At 35.4% G+C, this 21,170-nt stretch overlaps 1 protein-coding gene across 6 annotated transcripts in view; it reads left to right on the top strand.

Annotated features, from left to right (window-relative positions):
- The window catches only part of actn4 (actinin, alpha 4), a 92,706-nt gene that overhangs the window by 59,429 nt on the left and 12,107 nt on the right, over nt 1-21,170 (top strand). For 3 of the 6 annotated variants that reach the window (XM_022213011.2, XM_022213014.2, XM_022213013.2), the window contains exons 4-14: nt 4,557-4,643; nt 7,569-7,656; nt 8,875-8,953; nt 9,105-9,186; nt 9,949-10,034; nt 15,300-15,392; nt 15,473-15,598; nt 15,683-15,787; nt 17,529-17,676; nt 17,756-17,906; nt 19,184-19,292. In XM_022213011.2, the coding sequence (XP_022068703.1) occupies nt 4,557-4,643; nt 7,569-7,656; nt 8,875-8,953; nt 9,105-9,186; nt 9,949-10,034; nt 15,300-15,392; nt 15,473-15,598; nt 15,683-15,787; nt 17,529-17,676; nt 17,756-17,906; nt 19,184-19,292 (1,154 nt within the window). Of the gene's footprint in view, nt 1-4,556; nt 4,644-7,568; nt 7,657-8,874; nt 8,954-9,104; nt 9,187-9,948; nt 10,035-11,500; nt 11,587-15,299; nt 15,393-15,472; nt 15,599-15,682; nt 15,788-17,528; nt 17,677-17,755; nt 17,907-19,183; nt 19,293-21,170 lie in introns of all 6 variants that reach the window. The other 3 variants (XM_022213015.2, XM_022213010.2, XM_022213012.2) reach the window with 1 other exon arrangement.

Raw genomic sequence — 21,170 nt, 5'->3', positions numbered from 1 at the left:
GATGTTAACAGAATGATGAAGTAACACTGAATAGAAATCTGGTATGTATGTCAGAGTTTGTGTTGGCTGGAGGACGGCGACCTTCCTCCTCCTCTATCAGGAAAACCATGACATTCCTGCAGCGTGACGCCGCTGATACTGGTGGCCGTTGAACACAAAATGTGGCACAAGCTGCACGCTGTAAACACACTTTGAGCGAGGACGGCCCACTGAAGGTCATCGGCTGGAAACTGGGAGAGAAAAATGGCAGATGGAAGAGGAAAAACTGAGCGGAGAGAGGAGGACGTCCTACACGCTAAGCTCTCAGATTGTTCTGGTTCTCTGACCTCTGTTTGATCTGAAACTCCTCAGCAACAAGTTGAAGAACAAACTTGATCTGACCGGTTGGTGTAGAGGAGCGGATTGAGCTTTCATGTAGAGAAATCTGCCAGTTAATTTACAACATGAGTTCCAGATGGATGCCAGATCAAACATGAAGGATGTTAGATACAATGAAAAGCATGTAGGACAAATTCACCGCTGACAGAGTGACTGATTCAGGTGAAGGTAAGAATGTGAACTATGAGAGGAATCTGAACCAAACTACATACCTGGTAGCTAACATACTGTCTCATCAAGGCAGTCGACTTACTGTCTGGTTGTGAGCCCATCGACACTGAATTATAGTCAATTTAAGCTGCATTTTCTTACATAAATATACATACAGACTCTTTAATGTCAAAGTGAAAACAGATGCCTACAAAGTAACATCAACCAATTAAATATGTGTCTGTGGTTGTAGTATAGAGACTCCTGAATCTGGTGGATCAGTATCCTAGATAGAACAACACCATGAAGGCTGAAGAACACTACAAGAAACTCTGAGAAAAGATTGTTGAAAAGCATCAGTCAGGACGATACAAGAACATTTCCAAGTTCCTTAAGATCTCTTGGAGTCCAGTTAAATCCATCACTAAGAAATGGAAGGAAGATGGAACATGAATAAATCTGACTAGAGCACAAGGGCGTAGGTTTGCATAGGGACGGTAGGGACATAACACTACCAACTTTTCAAGAGGGTCAAATTGTCCCCACCAACTTTTAAGCAACCTTATTTGCATTATATAATGAGTTCAGTTATATAGGTAATTTTGATTGTCTTCCCATATGTTGTAAGGATAGAATTGACCCTACCATTATTAAGTGAATTATTTTCATTATGTTCAGACCAGGTTCAGACTTACATTTACCCCTTTTCACTTGCTGAATGTGCCGGTCCAATCAAACGTGCGTTTGATTGGCTGATGACTTGACACACACACACACACACACACACACACACACACACACACACACACACACACACACACACACACACACACACACACACACACACACACACACACACACACACACACCCCACCACCACCACCCACACACACAGCCCCGACAGAAATACACAAGAAATAAACATGCCGGAGGGATATTAGAAGTTTATTTTTTCGGCCAGCAGCAGCTGACGACGACACTGTAAGTAATGTAAAAAGACGTCAATGTTGTGGACGTGGGGAACACACCACTAATGTTGCTACTGAAAGTCCGACCTGCATCAGAGTTAGCATAACATTAAACTGTGTGAACTTGCTAACCTGCAAAACTCGAGTAGGAAGCTGCTTAGAGAGAATTGTCCTCCTGTATGTGTTTTCTGCTGTTAACGTTAATTAAACTGTGAGAAATGTAGTGAACTCTGCTGGAAAATATAGAACCAGAAAAACGTGAGCAAGAAGCTGCTTAGAGAGAGAGGTCCAGTCTGTGTTTCACAGGAAAGTGTTGACAGTCAAAAAAAAAAACCACATGCTGCTGCTTTTCTTCTTGTAAATGGCCTGGTTTAGAAGGAAAGAAGGCTAGAGCATGTTGTGACTTTACACTTTTGAAACCAAATACCTATTAGTGCATTTATTTATTAATTAAAATGTATTTAATTACTATCACCTGAACCAATACACATGAAAGTTAGTATAAGTCAATACAGATTTATTTTGCATTGATCATTTAGCTTATCAATTAATTAGGTTCATATTCGTGAGAAATGTAGCCCTGACCCCCGTTCACTCAATCCGTTTAGTCTTATGAATGTCCCATCCCCAGCAGAAAGTGTACATGCAGGTTATGCTGTTATATCGTCCCTACCAGTGTTGAGACCAAACCTATTCCCTTGCTAGAGCAGTACGTCCTCAAGAACTGAGAGACTAAGAAGAAAGAGAAACTAGTGAGGGAGGCCACCAAGACTCCTCTGAAGGCAATTATTTCCTGTTCTTCACCAGTCAAAGCTTTATGGGGACAAACAGAAAGACTGTTGGAAAAACCTCAAATTAAATCTGGACTAGAGTTCACCAGAAGACATGTGGAGACTCTGAAGACAACTGGAAGAAGGTTCTTTGGTCTGACGAGGCCAAAATGGAGCTTTATGGTCATCAGATTAGATCACATCATTATAAACACAGCATCCCCACTGTGAACCACGGTGGTGGCAGCATCATGATATGGAGCACTGTTTCCCCTGGGTTGAAATGGCTGTGAGATGGTGGGGTGTAGGCAAGGGCCGAAGCAACTAGGGGGGTCCGGGGGCATGCACCCCCGTAAAAATTTTGAAAATCAAGATGCAAAATGGGGCATTCTGGCACAATTTGGAGCACATTTTGTTGTATCTGTAGCCATTTCCAAAAACTAAATTAAATAAAATTTTCATGTTTCTTTTCTAAAAATTAGTGATGGGAGAAAATATGACAAATATAAACCCACTTGTCCTTGCGATCAAAACATGTCAACTAGTCCAGTCTATTATATTCTGGTCAGATTTCCACAAGCCATTCCAAAATGCCACATCAGTTCTTATTACAAAGTTGAAAAAGATGACAAAGGACTTGAATCTGGAATCAAGTGGTGACTTTTACTTTTTTTCTAAAAACAACTACATGTTCGGTACCAAATTCCCACTTCATTTTTATTTAGAATAAAAAGGTTATGTCATGACCTTCATTTTACTTAAAAATGTGAAAGAAAACTTCAACTCTGGGTTAACAACTGGTTTTCTGAAGGAGTTAGTTCTGTTTTCAAAACTGTTACCTTTTTGAACAAAGAAATAACTTCTTTAGAATACCAGTTGTTAACCTTGAGTTAGAATACATAATTTTGCACTGTGATATGTGTCAGGCAGCTGAATTAAAGACTTTAAGTAAACATTCTTGAAAACACAAACACCAAATTTGAACCCATGCTCTCTTTATTGCATGAGGCAAATCAAATATAAGTGGGGATTAATGTTGATCAATCTAAGCTTTCCATGGGTGTATAGTGTTTCTATAATCGCGTTGGCAGTGTCGTTCTATTTTGAAAAATGCTTATGCAGATATCAAAACAGCCCGCCTGCGGGCCGCTGAACCGTTGAGATTACAGAATTTGTTTTGCCATTGAATGATATAATTTTGGGCACTCTATAAATCATTTTATCAAAAGAAACTAGGAACTTCATAGTCCGTTGAAATCATTTGTCTCGTTCGGTATAACGGGTTTTGTCGTGCCTAAATGTTTTAACGGGAGCCATTTTTGCAGTCACTGTCAATTCGTATCGCCACGGACAACAAAACAGTAAGCAAACTCAGTAAAGGAAGCGAGATCGATGCCTACACTGCGTTGCTAACTTTATTTTGATGACATGCGATAGTTTTGATACTTAATTTGACATATGTCTGTGATACACACCTGCTTTTAGCCCCGAAAAACGAAACCATGGAGCCCTGCTGCTTCTTGTCAGCAATGGGGATGTGCCTTACTGTCTTCAGCCACGGCGAGAAAAGGCTGCCATTCTGGCTTGTTGATTTCAGCGGCGAATATACCGTACTTATGTGTCAATGCTTTCTAATATTTAGCATTACTTTTTTTTTTTGGCGCAGACCAGTGAGGCGGCAATGTCTTCAGAATTGTAATGAGGCGGTGGCCTATACCAGCGAGGCGGCCCGCCTCATCGGTCATATAGGAGGGGAAACACTGTGGAGCATGGTGGTGGCAGCATCATGATGTGAAGCATGGTGGTGGCAGCATCATGTAGAAATCTGCTTTCACTTTAACATGAAAGAGTCTTTTTTTTCAATTGTCTTGTCAAAAAAAGCCAAACTCTACAGACCGTGACTGAAGCTGAAAAACAAACAGGAACAGCTTTTTATAGGAACTGTATCGGGCTGTAAATGCTTTATTAGATCAACTTCAGCTGCTTAGAACAAAAAATACACAACTAAATATCCATAAAGTACAGGAATAAATGCTCATTTTTAAGCTACTAAACACCAACATGTGTCTCCTGTGCGTGGACGTGTCTTGGCAGCACAAAGTTGTAAGAAAGAAATCATTGTTGGAGCTTCACACTCTCTGGGGAGTGAGCAGCCGTCGGAGTGAGTGGGCGTGTTGGCATTATTAAGAGAAGCAGCAGATGTAGGATTGTAAAAACAGCGACGATAGACAAGGTTTCTGCTCCAGCGATTAACTGAGATGACTCTGTGTATTTTTTTTTTTTTTTGTAGAAATCGTGGATGGAAACGCCAAGATGACGCTGGGAATGATCTGGACCATCATCCTCCGCTTCGCCATCCAGGACATCTCCGTAGAAGGTAGGAGCTTCAGTTTACCTTTAAATGTTCATCTTATTCCCCACATTTAACCTTCTTGTCTAAAGAGAGAAAAAAAGAAATAACATTTGGCATAAAAGCAGCAGTTTAAAGGTTGCTGGAAGTCCTTGGAAGGTTTCAGGATTAATTAGTGACTGAAACCTGCAGGAATTTTCATGACCCGACTGAATTAGCTGTAATTGGAAAGAATTAATATTAAAGAAATTCTTCCAATTAAAAAAAATAAGAAAGAATATATAGATAGAGATTTTGATTTGTTTTATTTTTATTTTTGCATTGATATTCAAGTTTATTACTTCCTCTTCCCCATTATATTTAGATTTTGGACTTTCTGCATAGTCTAATATTGATATTCAGGTTTTTAGACATTTTGGTTCCATTATTATTGAGTTTCTTGACTTTATATTCCATTAATATTTAGGTTTTTAGATGTTTTGATGCATTATTATTCAGTTTTTTGAATATATAATCTATTCATATTTCGGTTTTTGACTTTTTGGTCAAAAAAGGGACATATATGGATTAAAACAACTATTTTATTTGTATTTTTTAATTTAAATGCATGAGTGCTAAAACAGATGTAATTTTTATGTACATATATAGTTTATTTACCCATTTTAAAATTATTATTGTTATTTTAGACAACATTCACATCTGGTTTTGCACTTAGTCGTTGAGGTACTGATTTAAATTCTAAAAATGATTTGTATCGATCCATGTGCAATAATTAAAATAATAACCTGTTTTATTCCCCTTTTTTTTGTAGCCAAAATATTTCCACACAATGTTTGTTGGGAGGGGTTTTTTTGCAACCAAATCTTTTGTGTTTTTTTTAATGATTAATTCTTATAGGAAAGAATTAATTAATCTAAACTGATTAACTGCATAAGAAACACAAAATAAAACACATGAAAAAGACACTTTATTACTTGGTGTAACACTGGCAAAGGCTTCCAGAGGAGGAAAAAATGTATTTATATTATCATCATTATTAGATGGCATTCCCATTACTTGTGTCGATTTATGTGTAATAATCATTTTTTTTGCAACCAAATCTTCCTTTTTTATGATTTTCTCCTTTTTTTTGCAAATTTTTCTGCACATGTGGCTCTTTCCCGTCGGAAAATTCCAAATGAAGTTAAAATAAATCCTTAAAATGCACTAAATTCCGTTCCATCACAGGGATTAGTGGTGTAAAATGTTGTCTCTTGCTATGAAGCAGGCTGCAGCCTCGTGTTTTTGTGTTAATCTACGTTTCTGCACGTCGATGCTGTAATAATTTATGGTGCTGCTCATGTGTGAGTTTCTGATGCATTGTGGGAAATAGAGTGGAAGTAACGAGGTAACACATGAGTAGTGGCCGAGTTAAAGCGGGTCACATGAGGAGAAGCTGTTATTTTATTTTGTAATAACGTTATTTACTGATACTGTTGGCGTTTTGCCCTTATTTATAATAGAAGCAGGACATCTGAGAAAACAGAGCAGAGGAACAACATGAATTAAAGCTGAAGCAGCTAGAAAATGGCATGATTTAGGTTTTTGACTCTTTCTTTTATTAATGTTGAGGTTTTGACTTTTAAATAAAGCAGTAAATCCTTATTTGTTTCCTCATTAACAAACCAGTAATTCATCCTCTGACTCTTGTGGCTAATTTAATACACAACATCTGACTTTCTGCATCAATATTCTTCTGTAGAATCCGTTACATGTTTAACTGAATTATTCCCATATTGTATGTTGCTACTGTGTAATTTAGAGTAGTTTTCCAGCCTCATTCTAGAGAAGCACCGCCGTGTTGTTGCATTTAACCTTTAAGGAAGAAATTGACTATTTTTGTTCTAAATCTGTAACTCTAATGCATAAAGTTGAGTTTTTAGTGATTAAATCAACGACCAGAGAGAGAATTTAATTAATTCTTCCACTCTAGAGTCATCAGATAGTTTCCTCTGGACCAAAACTGAACATTTTGATTAATTTGAAATAAAAAAAAGCAGTACATTCTCATTTGTTTCCTCATTAGAGCGGTATTTAAGTCATTTTAAGGACAAAACTGACTGTTTTCATGTCAGAACGGTTCTAAATCTGGAACTCTAATGAATCAGGTAGAGTTGTTTGTGGTTAAATCTATGACCAGACAATAAATTTAATTAACTCTTCCAATCTAGAGTCGTCAAATAGTTTCCTCTAATCGAGAATTAGACAAATTTCGATTGATTTTAAATTTTAAAAAGCCGTGAATCTCAATACCAGTAATTCGTCCTCTGACTCTTCTGGCCATCAATAATGTTCTGTATATTCAGTTACAACCTGAAAACTGCATTATTATATTGCAGCTTGTTATTGTGTAATTTAGAGCAGTTTTACAGCCTCATTCTGAAAGAAACGCCACCGTTTAGTTGCATTTGAATTATTTTAAGGAAGACATTGATAATTTTTGTGTCAAAACGGTTCTAGATCTGTAATTTTGACACATAAAGTTGAGTTTTTAATGGTTAAATCAACGACCCGAGAGAGAATTTAATAAATTCTTCCAATCTAGAGTCATCAGATAGTTTCCTCTGGTCCAAAACTCAACATATTTTGATTGATTTGAAATAAAAAGCAGTAAATCTATCTTAATTTCCTGGTTAGAGCACCACCAGATGATCCAGTAGTAATTTCTCCTCCAGTGTTTATAACTCTGCTGCTGTAACGACTCCTCCAGATAATTAAAAGCGTCTGTGTTGAATTAACTCCTCTGGGCGTGGCGGCCACATTTTTTATTCTCCTTATTAGCGACGGATGTTTGTCCTCAAGAAATAAACACCAACAGCCTCGTATTTCAGAGGGTGGAGTTTATATTTAGAACAGTTTGATCTCCACCTGACTCACTGAGATTAAAGATGTGTTTTATTCTCCTCCCTGCAGAGACTTCTGCCAAAGAAGGTCTTCTTCTGTGGTGTCAGAGGAAGACGGCACCGTACAAGAACGTCAATGTGCAGAACTTCCACATCAGGTACCAGACACCAATCACACCTGAGATAAAAATGTGAAATATCTGATTTTTAAAGGTCGTCTTGGAGAAAACCTGTATTTTTTTTTTGGCAAGATTTCAAGACGTTTTCATAGCAAAAAGTCAAGTTTTTGAGTTTTTGGTCCATGAATATTCAAATTTTTACACTTTTTGTCCATTAATATTCAGGTTTTTGACTCTTTGGTGCATTTTTATTTAGGCTTTAGACTTTTTAGTCCATTAATATTCAAGTTTTTACACATTTTAGTCCATTAATATTTAGGTTTATTACTTGTTGATCAATTACTATTTTTGACTTTCTGAAGCAACAACGTATCTAAAAGAGTCCAGGTGTTGATCTTGACCTTGTAAATCCTCTAAAGATCTTTGAGGTTGTAAGGAAATGTGTTCATGGTCAGCTGTGACTGATGTTTGACAGATGCAGAAAATAAATTACAGCTGAAACACAAGAACATGCAGCTTTTGAGGCCTTTCAGGAAATGTCTTAGTGAAATTTTCCGCATTTGTTGATAATTCAGGTGCCAAAGGCTAAATTAAACCTCAAGAATTCAAATATTTCTCAGATATAGTGTGGAAATGTGTAGAAAGGGCGCCACCTGTTGGACAAACTGCAACATGTTTTACTGCAAATTGAAGGTGTGAGATCTACTTGATATTTGTGTGTCAGCAACATGTGATATTTTGCTTACAGAATGTTTAAAAATGAAAAAAAAACTGAAAGATGCGAAGGACAGAATTCAGAATTGTTGTTTTAGGTTTAAATTTACTATTTGTCGCTCATAAAACAGAAATTCTATGTAAAACCTTCTAATTTTCTGTGTTTACCTGGAAGGAGGTAATATTCAAGTTTTATGCTTTTTAGTGCATTATTTTTGGCATTTTATTGGTTTAATATTCAAGTTTTTAGATGTTTTAGTGAATTAACATTCAGGTGTTAGACTTTTTGTTCCATTAATATTGAAGTTTTTTGACATTTTGATCCACTAATATTTAAATTTTTGACTTTTTGGTCCGTTAATATTTAGGCTTTAGTCTTCGTAGACCATTATTATTCGAATCTTTAGACATTTTGACTTTATAGTCCATTAATATTCAGATTTTTGACATTTTGTTCATTAATATTCAGATTTTTACACACTTTGGTGCATTAATGTGTCGTATTTTTGCTAAATATCTGATGATGATGTTGTTTCTCCACAGCTGGAAGGACGGCCTCGCCTTCAACGCTCTGATCCACAGACACAGACCTGATCTCATCGACTACGACAGCCTCAGAAAGGTGGAAATTTTCACCAAAAACCCACATTTACACATAAACCAACCCAAATCTGAGCAAATTAGCAGCCAAGTTTAATAAAAACACTGTAGTTGCTCTTAATATGACAAAAAATAAATCTTAATTGGTATTTATTCGCTGATTTTCCACTCAGGACGACCCGGTTCACAACCTGAACAACGCCTTCGAGGTGGCTGAGAAGCACCTGGACATCCCCAAGATGTTGGACGCAGAAGGTAGAGCCGAGCTTTACCTGCTTTTAATGTTTATATGTGCAAAAAAAACTAAACCGACGACTTTTTCCTGCTATAAAATTCTGTTTTTTGACTTTTTGGTCCATTAATATTCCATTTTTACACATTTTGGTTCATTAATATTTTAAGTTTTTACATATTTTTTTTCCGCTAATGTTTAGGTTTTTGACTTTTTGGTCCATTAAGATTCAGGTTTTTGAGTTTTTGGTACAAAAATATCCACGTTTTTGACTTTTCCCTGCAATAATATTTTGATATTCGACTTTTTCTTTCATTAATTTTCAAGTTTTTGACTTTTTCTTTCATTAATATTCAGGTTTATGGCTTTTGTTTAAATGTCTGACGATGATGCTCTTCTCCATTTATTACGTAACGTGAGATTCTGACATCTGTACACCTGCTGTTTTTTACACTATTTATGTGCACATTTTATTGTTTTCATGAACTTTCCCTGCAGGTTAACTCGTCTTTATTCCTCCTCGTTTGTGTCCTCTGATGCTTTTCCTTGTTTTAAAGCCTGTAAATGTGAAGATTTGCGTCGAAAACCTGATAGTTTTTGCACTTTAGCCGACGTGTGAAGCCGCTCCGGTGTTCCTGGTCTTGTTGTTGGAATGCTGTCTTGTGTTTTGTGTTGAATGTTTGTCGTCCTGGCTGTGTGGTTTTTGTGTGTAACTGTGTCCAGCCTCTGTGATGTTGATCTTTACCTGTCCATCCTGTTTGTGGATAACGCCGCTCTCCCTCCAGACATTGTGAACACTGCTCGTCCCGATGAGAAAGCCATAATGACTTATGTGTCCAGTTTCTACCATGCCTTCTCTGGAGCTCAGAAGGTATCATGTGACCCCCTCTGACCCTCACCTGAAGCCCAAACCTCACCTGAGCTGCTGCTGCTGCTACTAACCGGCCTCCAGCATGACTCGGCGTTTCTGCTCACACCTGCTGACAGGAAGCTGCATCGGTCGGACACAAACACTCACATTTAACAGGAAGGGAATTTATAAGTAATGATTTATATGTACGTAGAGCAAAAGACGGAAATTTAACGTCTGTAAAATGTCTACATTCAGACGGATTTTTAGATGAAATTCAGGTTTTGTCGTCAGGTGTAAATTTGTTTCCAAATGTTTAGAGCCAAGAAAATTTAGTTCCAGCTCATGTTTTAGTTCAGTTTTTGTTGAGAAATTGACAATTTTATCTCATTTTTTCTCTTTCTGTTGTTATTTTCCTTTAAATCTAATTTATTTTCCCATCTTTTCATGTTTTTTTTAGTCCATTATTTAGATTTTAGACTTTCTAAAACATCAATATTTTTTTTTAGATATTATGGGGTATTAATATTTAGTTTTTAGACTTTTTGGTCCATTAATATTCACATTTTTGACTTTTTCTTGTATTAATATTCGGGTTTTTACACATTTTGTTACATAAATATTCAGATTTTTGACTTCTGGTCTATTAATATTTAGGTTTAAGACTTTGTGGTGCATGAATATTCAGATTTTTGAGTTTTTTCTTAATATTCCAATTTTTGAATTTTTGGTCCATTATTTCGGTTTTTGACGTTTTCTTGCATTAATATTTAGTTTTTAGACATTTTGGTCCTATTATTTTAGGCTTTATTAGTTTTAGGCTTTTTGGTACATTAATATTTTGATTTTTGACTTTTTTGTTCATTATTATTTAGGTTTTACATTTTTTGGTAATATTTTGGTTAATATTCAATTTTTTACATTTAGACTTTCTACTACATTCTCAAATTGTTTCCTTCCCTTCAGCTCTTTCTCTCTGATTTTCTTCCTCCTCTCCTCTTGTTTTGTTCCTCATCCTCTGTTTAAACGACAGTCTTGTGTTATTTTGAAAACTCTCCACATTTCCTGCTTTCACCAGATCACAGTTTTTAGGTTTTGTATTCATCAAGTTGTTCATTTGGTAGCTCTAGAACGAGACTTTTAGGAGAACAAACATGAACTTTTAGCTGTTTTACTGGAGATGTTCTGTTAAAATCTCAGCTTTTTCGTCAGTCACAGTCAGAGCTGGAATTACAGATTATTTTAAACATGTGAGGGTTTTAGGTTAACTTGTTTTTTAGATAAATGCTGATTAAACTCCCTCCTCCAGAGTGTTTGTGTCCAGACTGAAGCTCCTCCTCCTCAGGACTTCTTTCTGTTCTAGGACGGCGGTGCAGCCGTGGATCTGCTCGGGGAGGGTTTTATTTTTTGTTTTTGGGTTTTATCTTTTATTTTTGGGTTCCTTTGCTTCACTCTGTCTCTCTGTGTTTCCTGCTGGGTGATGCTAGACATCGTGGGCACTCTGAGGCCGGATGAGAAGGCCATAATGACCTATGTGTCCTGCTTCTATCACGCCTTCTCTGGAGCTCAGAAGGTAAAACTCACTGTCGCCGCTAGCAACCGTCCTGCAGAGTTCCCATTGGTCAGGACAGAGAGTTTTAAATGCCATATCTCAGGTGTCCAGGTGATGTGTGAAAATGATTTAGCATAAAAGCAGAGAACCTGTTTTGATCCGTGAACGTTTTTTATTTAGAAAAGGACCAGCAGCTGGTCCCGATCTCCTTCAATGACATTTTAAGGTGTTCAGATTTTTGACTTGCTGCTGCAATATATTTTGGTGCAAAATATTCAAATTTTAGACTTTTAGTGTTTTAATATTTAGGTTTTTGGATATTTTGGTGTATTAATATTTGGGATTTGGATTTTTTCCAACCCTAATATTTAGATTTTATGACTTTTTGGTCCATTATTATTTAGTTTTTAGTCTTTCTGATGCATTGATATTCACATTTTTGACTTTTTCATACATTAATATGTAAGTTTTTAGACATTTTCTTGCATAAATGTTCAGGTTTTTGACTTTTTTGGTCCATAATATTTAGGTTTTAGACTTTTGGTCCATTGGTTTTTAGGGTTGTGACTTTATCCTTCATTAATATTTTGGTTTTTGACTTTTTGTTCAATTATTATTTAGGCTTCAGACTTTTTGATATATTAATATTCGGGTTTTTCGACATTTTGTTGCTTTGAAATTTAGGTTTTTGACTTTTTGTTCCATTAATGTTTACGTTTTAGACTTTCTCCTGCATTATATTTAGGTTTTTGACTTTTTGTTCCATTATCATTTAGGTGTTAAACTATTTGGTCCATTAATATTCAGATTTTGGATGTTTTGGTGCATTAAGATTTAGGTTTTAGCCTTTTTGGTGAATTCCACTCTCAGAAAAGGTGTGAAACATTGATGAAAAATCTCCGTCGGAGCCTTTGTGCACTAAGCAAACACACCTTTAAGTCTGTGAATGTGGAGATTGGGTTTGGACTTTCTGTATTTTGCCTGATATGTCCTGAATGGTTTGATGGTCAGAGTTCACAGTGGTACCAGATATCACGACAAAAGCTGTATGCGTTATGATTAAGAAATCACTGTGCTCTTTAAAGAGACTTTTTATTCTGCATTTTCAGTGTTTGAGTTGAAATATGAGAAATTAAATAATGTTTTTTTTTGTTAAAGGTCATAAAGCGGTCACCGATTGTTACAGAATAGGATCACAATGGGAACTCTGCAAATAAAAACCCAACAAAAACTCTCTCTGATGCTTCTGTTTCGGGTGTTTTGGACGTCGACTGCGTTTCCCTAGAAATAATCTCCTTCATGGTTTCATCTGTGGACGTTTCTGGATCCACGTTTCCACTCTAAATCTATATATTATAGTATATTCCTGTGGAAAACCATGAAAGCTGTGGTTTTTTGGAGTTTATTACTGAGGGAAACGCTGGTTGAAGACGCTCCAGTTCCTCTTCAGCTATTAACACTTCTTCAACCCTAATGTTTCTTTTACTTTTATACAATTTAAACACATGCAATGTGTTATTTCTGCCTTTTAGAAGCGTATCAGACATGTGTAGAAGGAGTAGGCTGAGTCACAGGTTGTGTACTGTGTTTGTATTTCAGTGTACAGTAGTGTACAGATGTGGACTCCAGCCAACGCCAACCTGTAACTAGACGTTTGGACTGACGCATGGAGTTTTAAACTAACCTCCAACAGCTGCAGCATGTTTTTAATCAGTCAGATCGGCACTTTGACCCACACTTTATCCATAACATGAGTTGTTCCAGTTCACTGCCTGTGTGTGGAGTGTGTTCGCACAACGTCTGAGCAGCAGAAAGTCTCCGTCTGGGTCGCACCAACAAGGATTAATGTTCAACCCTCTGAACCCCAATAGGTTTCTGAGAGTTTCACTCACCGTGGGCTCATTTTTCACTGCAATATAAAGTCCTGCACTTCTTTTTAAACAGCACAACCACGACTAGAAGTACAAAGACCTCAGGAATGTCTTCTACTACAGTATGATACAGTTATTATATCATAAGTTCTAATTTACAACCTCTACAAACACTGTCTCCCAACAACTTGCTCCTCTGTTGACTGTTTTTGAGCCATTTTATGCGTATATTTTATTGAAAAAGTATTAGAAAGTTGTCCAAAGTTACATTAAATGGTCAAAAATGGGCCAAAAGTCAAACAAAATCGCATAAAAACTATCCAAAATTGGTTGGAAAATATGTTTTAAAGTGACAGTTTTTGAATTTTGAGTCATTTGGTTTTTGAGTTTCTGCTTCATCATCTGTAGAAAGACGTTTCACCATGCCGAGTTTACTGTGTCTGAGCTATACTGCATTTATTGCATTTATTGCCTAATATTATTAGAAAATTGCTCAAAGTTACATTAAATGATCAAAAATGACTCCCAACAACTTGAAACTTACCTGGAATATCCAGAAATGTCCATAAGACTCAAGCATTGACCAAAAACATGTAAAACTATTAACTTAAGCTAGATTTAAATTACTCAACATGTTTTATGGACAAAAAAATGCCTAAAGTTAAATGGTCAAAAATGACTCAAAAATTGTGCAAATAAACTTGAAAAAATGTCTGAAAACTCAAGAAATGACCAAATTCATGTAAAAACTAAACAAAATTAGTTAAAACTGGTTTAAAATGACTCAAAATATGGTTTAAAATGACAATTTTGGAGCATTTCATGGACTAGTATTAAGTCCAGTTTTGATATTTCACCATGCTGGATGTATCTTCCAACAACTTGCTCCTCTGTTCACTGTTTTAGAGCCATGCTGCATTTATTATTTTTATTCAGTGTGGGTTTTTTTAATCTAAGATTAATAATCTAAAATTGTTTTAAAATTGCCCAAAGTTGCGTTAAGTGATCAAAAGTTGTTCAAAATAACTTGAAACTTAACCAAAGTTGTCAAAAATGTCCAAAAGACTCAAGAATCACATAAAACTGACCAAAAATCGGGAAAAAAAAAACTCCACAAACCTTCGTTTTTCTGTGATTTTTTTTTTAAATTAGACATAAAGAATGAAGAGAGTTTCATATAATATAGTTTTAAACTTAGATTTGATTAATTTTTCCAATGGAGCTCCATGTCTCACATGATTAGTTCAATGACTGTCAGAAAGCTGAAAATCTCACAATTTTTCTGCTTTTACAGTTTCTGCCTCTAATAAATGATTTAATTTTGATTACTCTTTTAAGATAAACATTTCAAACCCTCCAGCAAGTTTTGGGGTTCAGATGGTTGAAGTTGATTGAATTAATTAATTGTTTTGACTTTAAAATTTTTTATATATCAAATATAAACCTCATTTTAAACCTTAGTCCAGTTTTCACCTTTTATTTGGCTGTCCTGCTTCATTATTTTTTTCTCAAAGGAGGATTATTAGAATTAAAACTTGTCTGCAGAGCCATCAAGAGCAGGAAAACAAACTTTTTACTTGTTAAAACTACAACAAATTGATGATCTCCTTCTTTGTAGACTGAAAAAGTCCCAACAGCAGGCACATTTCTTTCATTTAGGTAAGAAAACACCTAAATATTAAATGATAAACTACATAGTTTTGTTAAACTAATCTTTGTTGGTGCAGCCCAGACTCAGTTTTTAAAATTTAAACCATCAGACGCTCATTTTAGATCCAGTTTAGCAACTTTAATGTGCAGCATCGTGGTAAGAATAATCAACCAATCAGTGCCGGCGTCACTCACCAGTCTGCTTTCTGATAGGCCGAGACAGCCGCCAATCGTATCTGCAAAGTTCTGGCCGTGAACCAGGAGAACGAGCAGATGATGGAGGACTACGAGAAGCTGGCCAGCGAGGTGAGCGCTTCCGATTCCACTGGTTGTTTTTGAAGGTTTTCGTGGACGTTTCCTGAACGTTTCCTTCTGTTGGGCTGCAGCTGCTGGAGTGGATCCGTCGTACCATCCCCTGGCTGGAGAACCGGACCCAGGAGAAGACGGTGAATGAGATGCAGGCCAAGCAGGAGGACTTCAGAGACTACCGCTGTGTGCACAAACCACCCAAGGTTGGAAGACACTCCTCAAACTTCCAGCTAGCTCAACATCTCAGTCCCCAAGGAGGCTCTTTATCGTTGTTTTATCGTTTCCAGGTCCAGGAGAAATGTCAGCTGGAGATCAGCTTCAACACTCTGCAGACCAAACTGAGACTCAGCAACAGACCTGCCTTCATGCCGTCAGAAGGACGCATGGTGTCGGTACGTAGAATCTCACCCATCTTTATTAGTCGGATGGAAAAAATGGTTGAAATCCATATCTGAAGATGTTTAAATGCATTTATCTGTGAATTTAATATTCTATATTCACAGATAAACCAATACTGAGGGGGTTTCTAGATGTTTTTTTGTTCCTGTCTCATTTTTCTACACTGTGGGTTAGTTTTTCACCCCATTATAAAGTCCAGAGCCTCTACGGAAAGACAACAACCCTGGCTAGAAGTAGAGAAACCTCGAAGAAAAATGTCTTCTGTGCATTGTGACACAGTTTTAATGGCATAAATCACCAAGAACAAAAAAATAAAAGTTAAAATTCTTTGATTATGTTTTTAACATACATACACAAATATTTTACAACAACTGGAATCAACATGTCCAACAGTTTTCCAAATGTCCACAAGTGTTACCGGTGTTAGGGTAAAAGTTTTGGCTCCATAGAGATCTGTATTCTGTACGTATTTTGTATCTTCTAAAAACTCTGTGTTTTTCTTTCGAAATAAAATTTGTTTTCTATAATAATTACAAAATTGCCCAAAGTTACATGAAATGGTCAAACATGATTCAAAAAGTGTCCAGAATAACTTAAAACTTAACCAGAATAAACAGAAGATGAGTGAAAAATTGACCAAAATCACATAAAAACAATCCAGAATGAGTTTAAAGTGGTTAAAAATGACTGAAAATGTGTTTTAAAATGACGTTTAAGTCGTTGTGGACAATTTGAGTCATTTTTGGCAATATTTAGTCCAGTTTTGAATCTGGTTTTGATGTTTCACCATGCTGGATGTATCTCCAACAACCTGCTCCTCTGTTCACTGTTTCTGAGCGACGCTGCATTTATTTATTGATCCAAAATGGTTGATTTTCCTCGAAATCTCTAATATTTTACTAGAGAACTCTGAATTTTTGTCACCTGACTGTTGGTCGCAGATGAATCAGTCTTGGCTTCTTAGTTGTGCAGAGAAATGTAGAATTGTTTTTAGCTTTTCTAGAATCTGGTGCCAATAGAGAAATTATTTTTGATGAATTTAGAATAAAGTCATTTTGATTAAATATCTCGATGGTTTTAGGCGTCAATCCATGTCTAGAAGTAGAAAACTTGAAAAATAAATGTACTTTGTGCATTGTGACACAGTTTCAACGCCATAAATCACAAGAGTCACAATGAAAGTTGAATTTCGTGACTATTTATTTTGCATTAATTAAGAAAACAGTTTGTACAACATTTTTCCAGAGTGTGCTAATGCTGGAAAACATGTTAGAATGTCATAAATCATAAAAAAAAGGCAGAATTGTTTCTTTTACAAAATAAAAAAAAAATCCAGTTGTTGCTGATATTTGTAGAAAAATGGGATTATTTTCATTCTACAGATGGATTTAAATTCAGATCTTTTGTAGTTCAGTTGAACTTCTGTGCATCCTGAGCAAATTAATTGAGGGTTTTCAGATTGTTTTTTTTTAACTTTTCAGATGCCGCAAAACATAAGCATGCGTTCTGAATTGATGTGTTTTTAGTCGGATATGAAAGATTTGTTCCAGTTTTCCTCTCCTCGGCTGGTGTTGGTGTGAAACCTGCTGAGTCACGTTGATGATGGCTCCTTTTTAAAATCCATCTGTTGACAGAAAGTTCATTATTTCTGATCTCACGCCTCCATGTTGACGCTTTCAGTGAAGTGTTTTGATGCTAGGAGGTGGATAAACGTGTTTGTTTGTTTGTTTTCAGGACATTAACGGAGCCTGGCACACTCTGGAGGGAGCAGAGAAAGGCTACGAGGAGTGGATCCTCAGCGAGATCAGACGTCTGGAGAGACTGGAGCATCTGGCCGAGAAGTTCCACCAGAAGGCGGCGATCCACCAGTCCTGGACCGACGGTAGGAAACCTGGTCTTAGTGCAGATGTTCAGACGATTTAAAGCTCAGATCAGTGAGAGAATGCCGTCTACCTGAGCAGGTAAGGAGGCCATGCTGACCCAGAAGGACTACGAGACCTCCACCCTGTCGGAAGTCAAGGCGTTGCTACGGAAACACGAGGCCTTTGAGAGCGACCTGGCGGCTCATCAGGACCGAGTGGAGCAGATCGCCGCCATCGCTCAGGAGCTCAAGTAAGAACGAACGGGAAAAAAAAAACGATGTTAGAATATAGAAGAACCTTCCTCCACTGACATTTTAAAGAAAAATCTCAAAACATACAAATTTTCTATGGCTTTATCTAGCTTTTAATGGTCATAAAGTTTATTATTTGATATAATAATAAGAAGAATTATTGTTATTATTACTTAATCATAGTTATTAAATAATAAATAATTAATTAAAAATAATAATTAATATAATAATAATGCATGTGCATCTTTTTATGTTATTAGTTTTATGTATTTTAATTTTATGTATTTTATATTACTAATCAAGTTCTATATAAAGTGAATAACAATTGTCATAATGATAATAATAATACTTATATAAAATATTAAGTGCATAAATTAATAAAATAATACATTGATAATAATAATAATACATTACTACATTAGCATATTTATATGTTAATATGATATTGTTTTATTAATTTATTTTATATTTTTTAATCATTAATAATTTTTATTGAATAATGAATAAAGTAAATAATAACTATTATTAATGATAATGATTAACAATACTTATTATTATTATTTAACTACATTAAATAATAAGTACATGATTAAATAAAATTACAAAATTATAATAACAATTGATGATGATGGTAATAGCAATAATACAGTAATATATATATATATATATATATATATATTAATATTATAGATTTTTATTATTTTTATAATTTCATAATTATTGCAAATATTAATAATTTCTATTAATAATAGAAATAATTATTTTTCATATCTATTAAATGATAAAGAAATTATGAATAAAATAATCATGATAATAATACATTAGTGTACTTATATATTAATATCTACTTTGTTTTATTGTTTTAGATTTATTCTACGTGCATTTCTGACCTTCTGACTTGTTGTCCTGTTTTGCCTTGTTTTTATATTTTATTCTCTTCTACAGCTTGATTTCTTTTTGCTCTTATTTTGTCGCTGCCTAACTGTTTAGTTGTTTTTTATGATACAACGAGCTTTTATTAATTCCACAGTGGGGAAATTTGCATATTTACAGCAACAAAACGGAGAGTGGAAATCTTTTGGAAATGTCAGCAAAAAATTTAGAAAAAAAATATACACGAGTAGCAGCTCAAAGTGTCTAAATTCTGCTGGATGTCGAGACAATAATAAATAATGTGATATATTAGACATAGGTTTATCCGTATTGCACAAATTTGTCTCAGAATAGAAAAATACCGGCAGATTCGGCTGATTGGTTCTGTTGTGTTTTTGTGCAGTGAACTGGATTACTACGACTCGGCCAGCGTCAACGCCTGCTGTCAGAAGATCTGTGATCAGTGGGACGTTCTGGGAGCTCTGACTCAGAGCCGCAAAGAGTCTCTGGAGGTACGAATTCCCCCACATTTATTCATTCATGCTGCTAAAGATGTGTCACTCAAATCTTTAGCTTCGCTTAACAGTGAGAATGGCATTCGGTTTGAGACAACGAGTTAAACTTGCCATGTAATCAGCAGCTCGTTGATAGGCGGAGGGACATTGTTCAGATACAGCTCCTTGAATTGCTCGCATGTAAACCTGGATTGCAACCCAGCATTCTTAAATTGACACTGTAGATTGTCAGTGATGTCCGGTGCAAAGCTAAAAGGTTTCAGGTCTAATTCTGCTTCTTTTCATCCATTTGGCACTTTTATTGGGCTAGAAGTATGAGGGATGGAATGTGGGCCGGCAAACTACTACCACTGTTCTGTGTCTCGACTGAATGCTGGGTGGTGATGAATTCTTTTTAAGCCATATGTCTTAGCTCTGAGTTTTGGAAAAATGGCTTTAAACACTGATCAGACCAGAGTGACTGAAGATAAAGCAGACTACAGAAGTATTGAATTCCAGATGTTTTTAATGGAAAACAACGTTTTATAAATAGATGAGCAATTTCAAGGCCCTGGATCCTGACTGGTAGCCGAATGTTTTACATAACACCATTTATTATTTAGAACCAGCCTCTGGTTCTAGCAGGAACCCTCCTGGTTCCTCTGTCTTTATTCTTTAATCTCATGATCGTTCTAAATGAATGATTTTCTGTGTTTTATGGATCCGAACAACTTTGGATAAAATTGGTTAAAGTGCAGCTGCGGTTTAATGCTCTTGTCGTCCTGCGGGTCAAAATTAATCCGTTATAAAGTTTGAAAATGTGGGAAACAAAAATATTTTCACAGTAAAACTTCTGGTGTCCACATTTTCAACATTTTTGTTAAATCTTTGAACATTTTTTGGTGGATAAAAGGAAATGTTAAAAATGTTTCTTTAAGAACATTCAGAAAAAATCAACAGAGATCCGGTGAAATTTGTTGGATTTTGGTTGATTTTTATGTGAATGTTCTTAAAGAAAATATTAGAAGTTTTACTGATATATATGGAATCACTTAAGATATTTTTAGGATTTTTGTTGGGTGCTTTTTATCCTTTTTTTGAAAATATTTGCAAGAATTTTCTTTCCAATTTGAGTTTTTTTTTTATTTAACTTTTAAGGGAAACTTTTATGAAATTACTGGAATTTTCTTCCTGAAGGTTTTGCAAATTTTCAGAAATTTGGGGAATTTTTTAAATGAATTTTTGGATTTTTTTTCAGACGAGGAAACCATATTTTTTGCTGCCTGTAAATGAGGACAACAGGAGGGTTAAAATGTGTTTAATTTCCTGTTGTTTTCATTTACAGGTAGCAAAAAAATTGTTATATTGTCTGAAAAAAATCCAAAAACTCAGCAAAAAATTACCCAAATTTATAAAAATTTGCAAAATCTTCAGGAAGAAAATTACTTAAGTTTCCCCTAATTTTTTAAAAAAAAATCTCCAAATTTGACAAGAAATAAAAATTTAAGAAATAAAAAAAATGTAAATATTAAAAATATATTAAAAATCCTAAAAATATCTAAAATAATTACATATATATCAAGTAAAAGTTCTAATATTTTCTTTAAGAACATTTAGGAAAACAATCAACCAAAATCCAGTGAATTTCACTGGATTTTGGTTGATTTTTTCCGAATATTCTTAAAGAAACTTTTTTAAGCATTTCTTTTTTTGCACCAAAAAATGTTCAAAAATTTCCTAAAAATGTGGACATCAGAAGTTTAACTGTAAAAAAACAAATTTATTCAACATTTTCAAACTTTAGAACGGGTCAGTGTGACCTGCAGGACGACACGAGGGTTAATTTCCCGTCATTATTCGGTTAAAGTTTGCTTAAATGAACCCTCCTGTGATTGT

The sequence above is a fragment of the Acanthochromis polyacanthus genome, chromosome 13 (assembly GCF_021347895.1).
Source record: "Acanthochromis polyacanthus isolate Apoly-LR-REF ecotype Palm Island chromosome 13, KAUST_Apoly_ChrSc, whole genome shotgun sequence".
Classification (NCBI taxonomy): domain Eukaryota; kingdom Metazoa; phylum Chordata; class Actinopteri; family Pomacentridae; genus Acanthochromis; species Acanthochromis polyacanthus.
The sequence above is the reverse complement of the archived record's forward strand: the minus strand, read 5'-3'. Positions and strand labels throughout refer to the sequence as shown.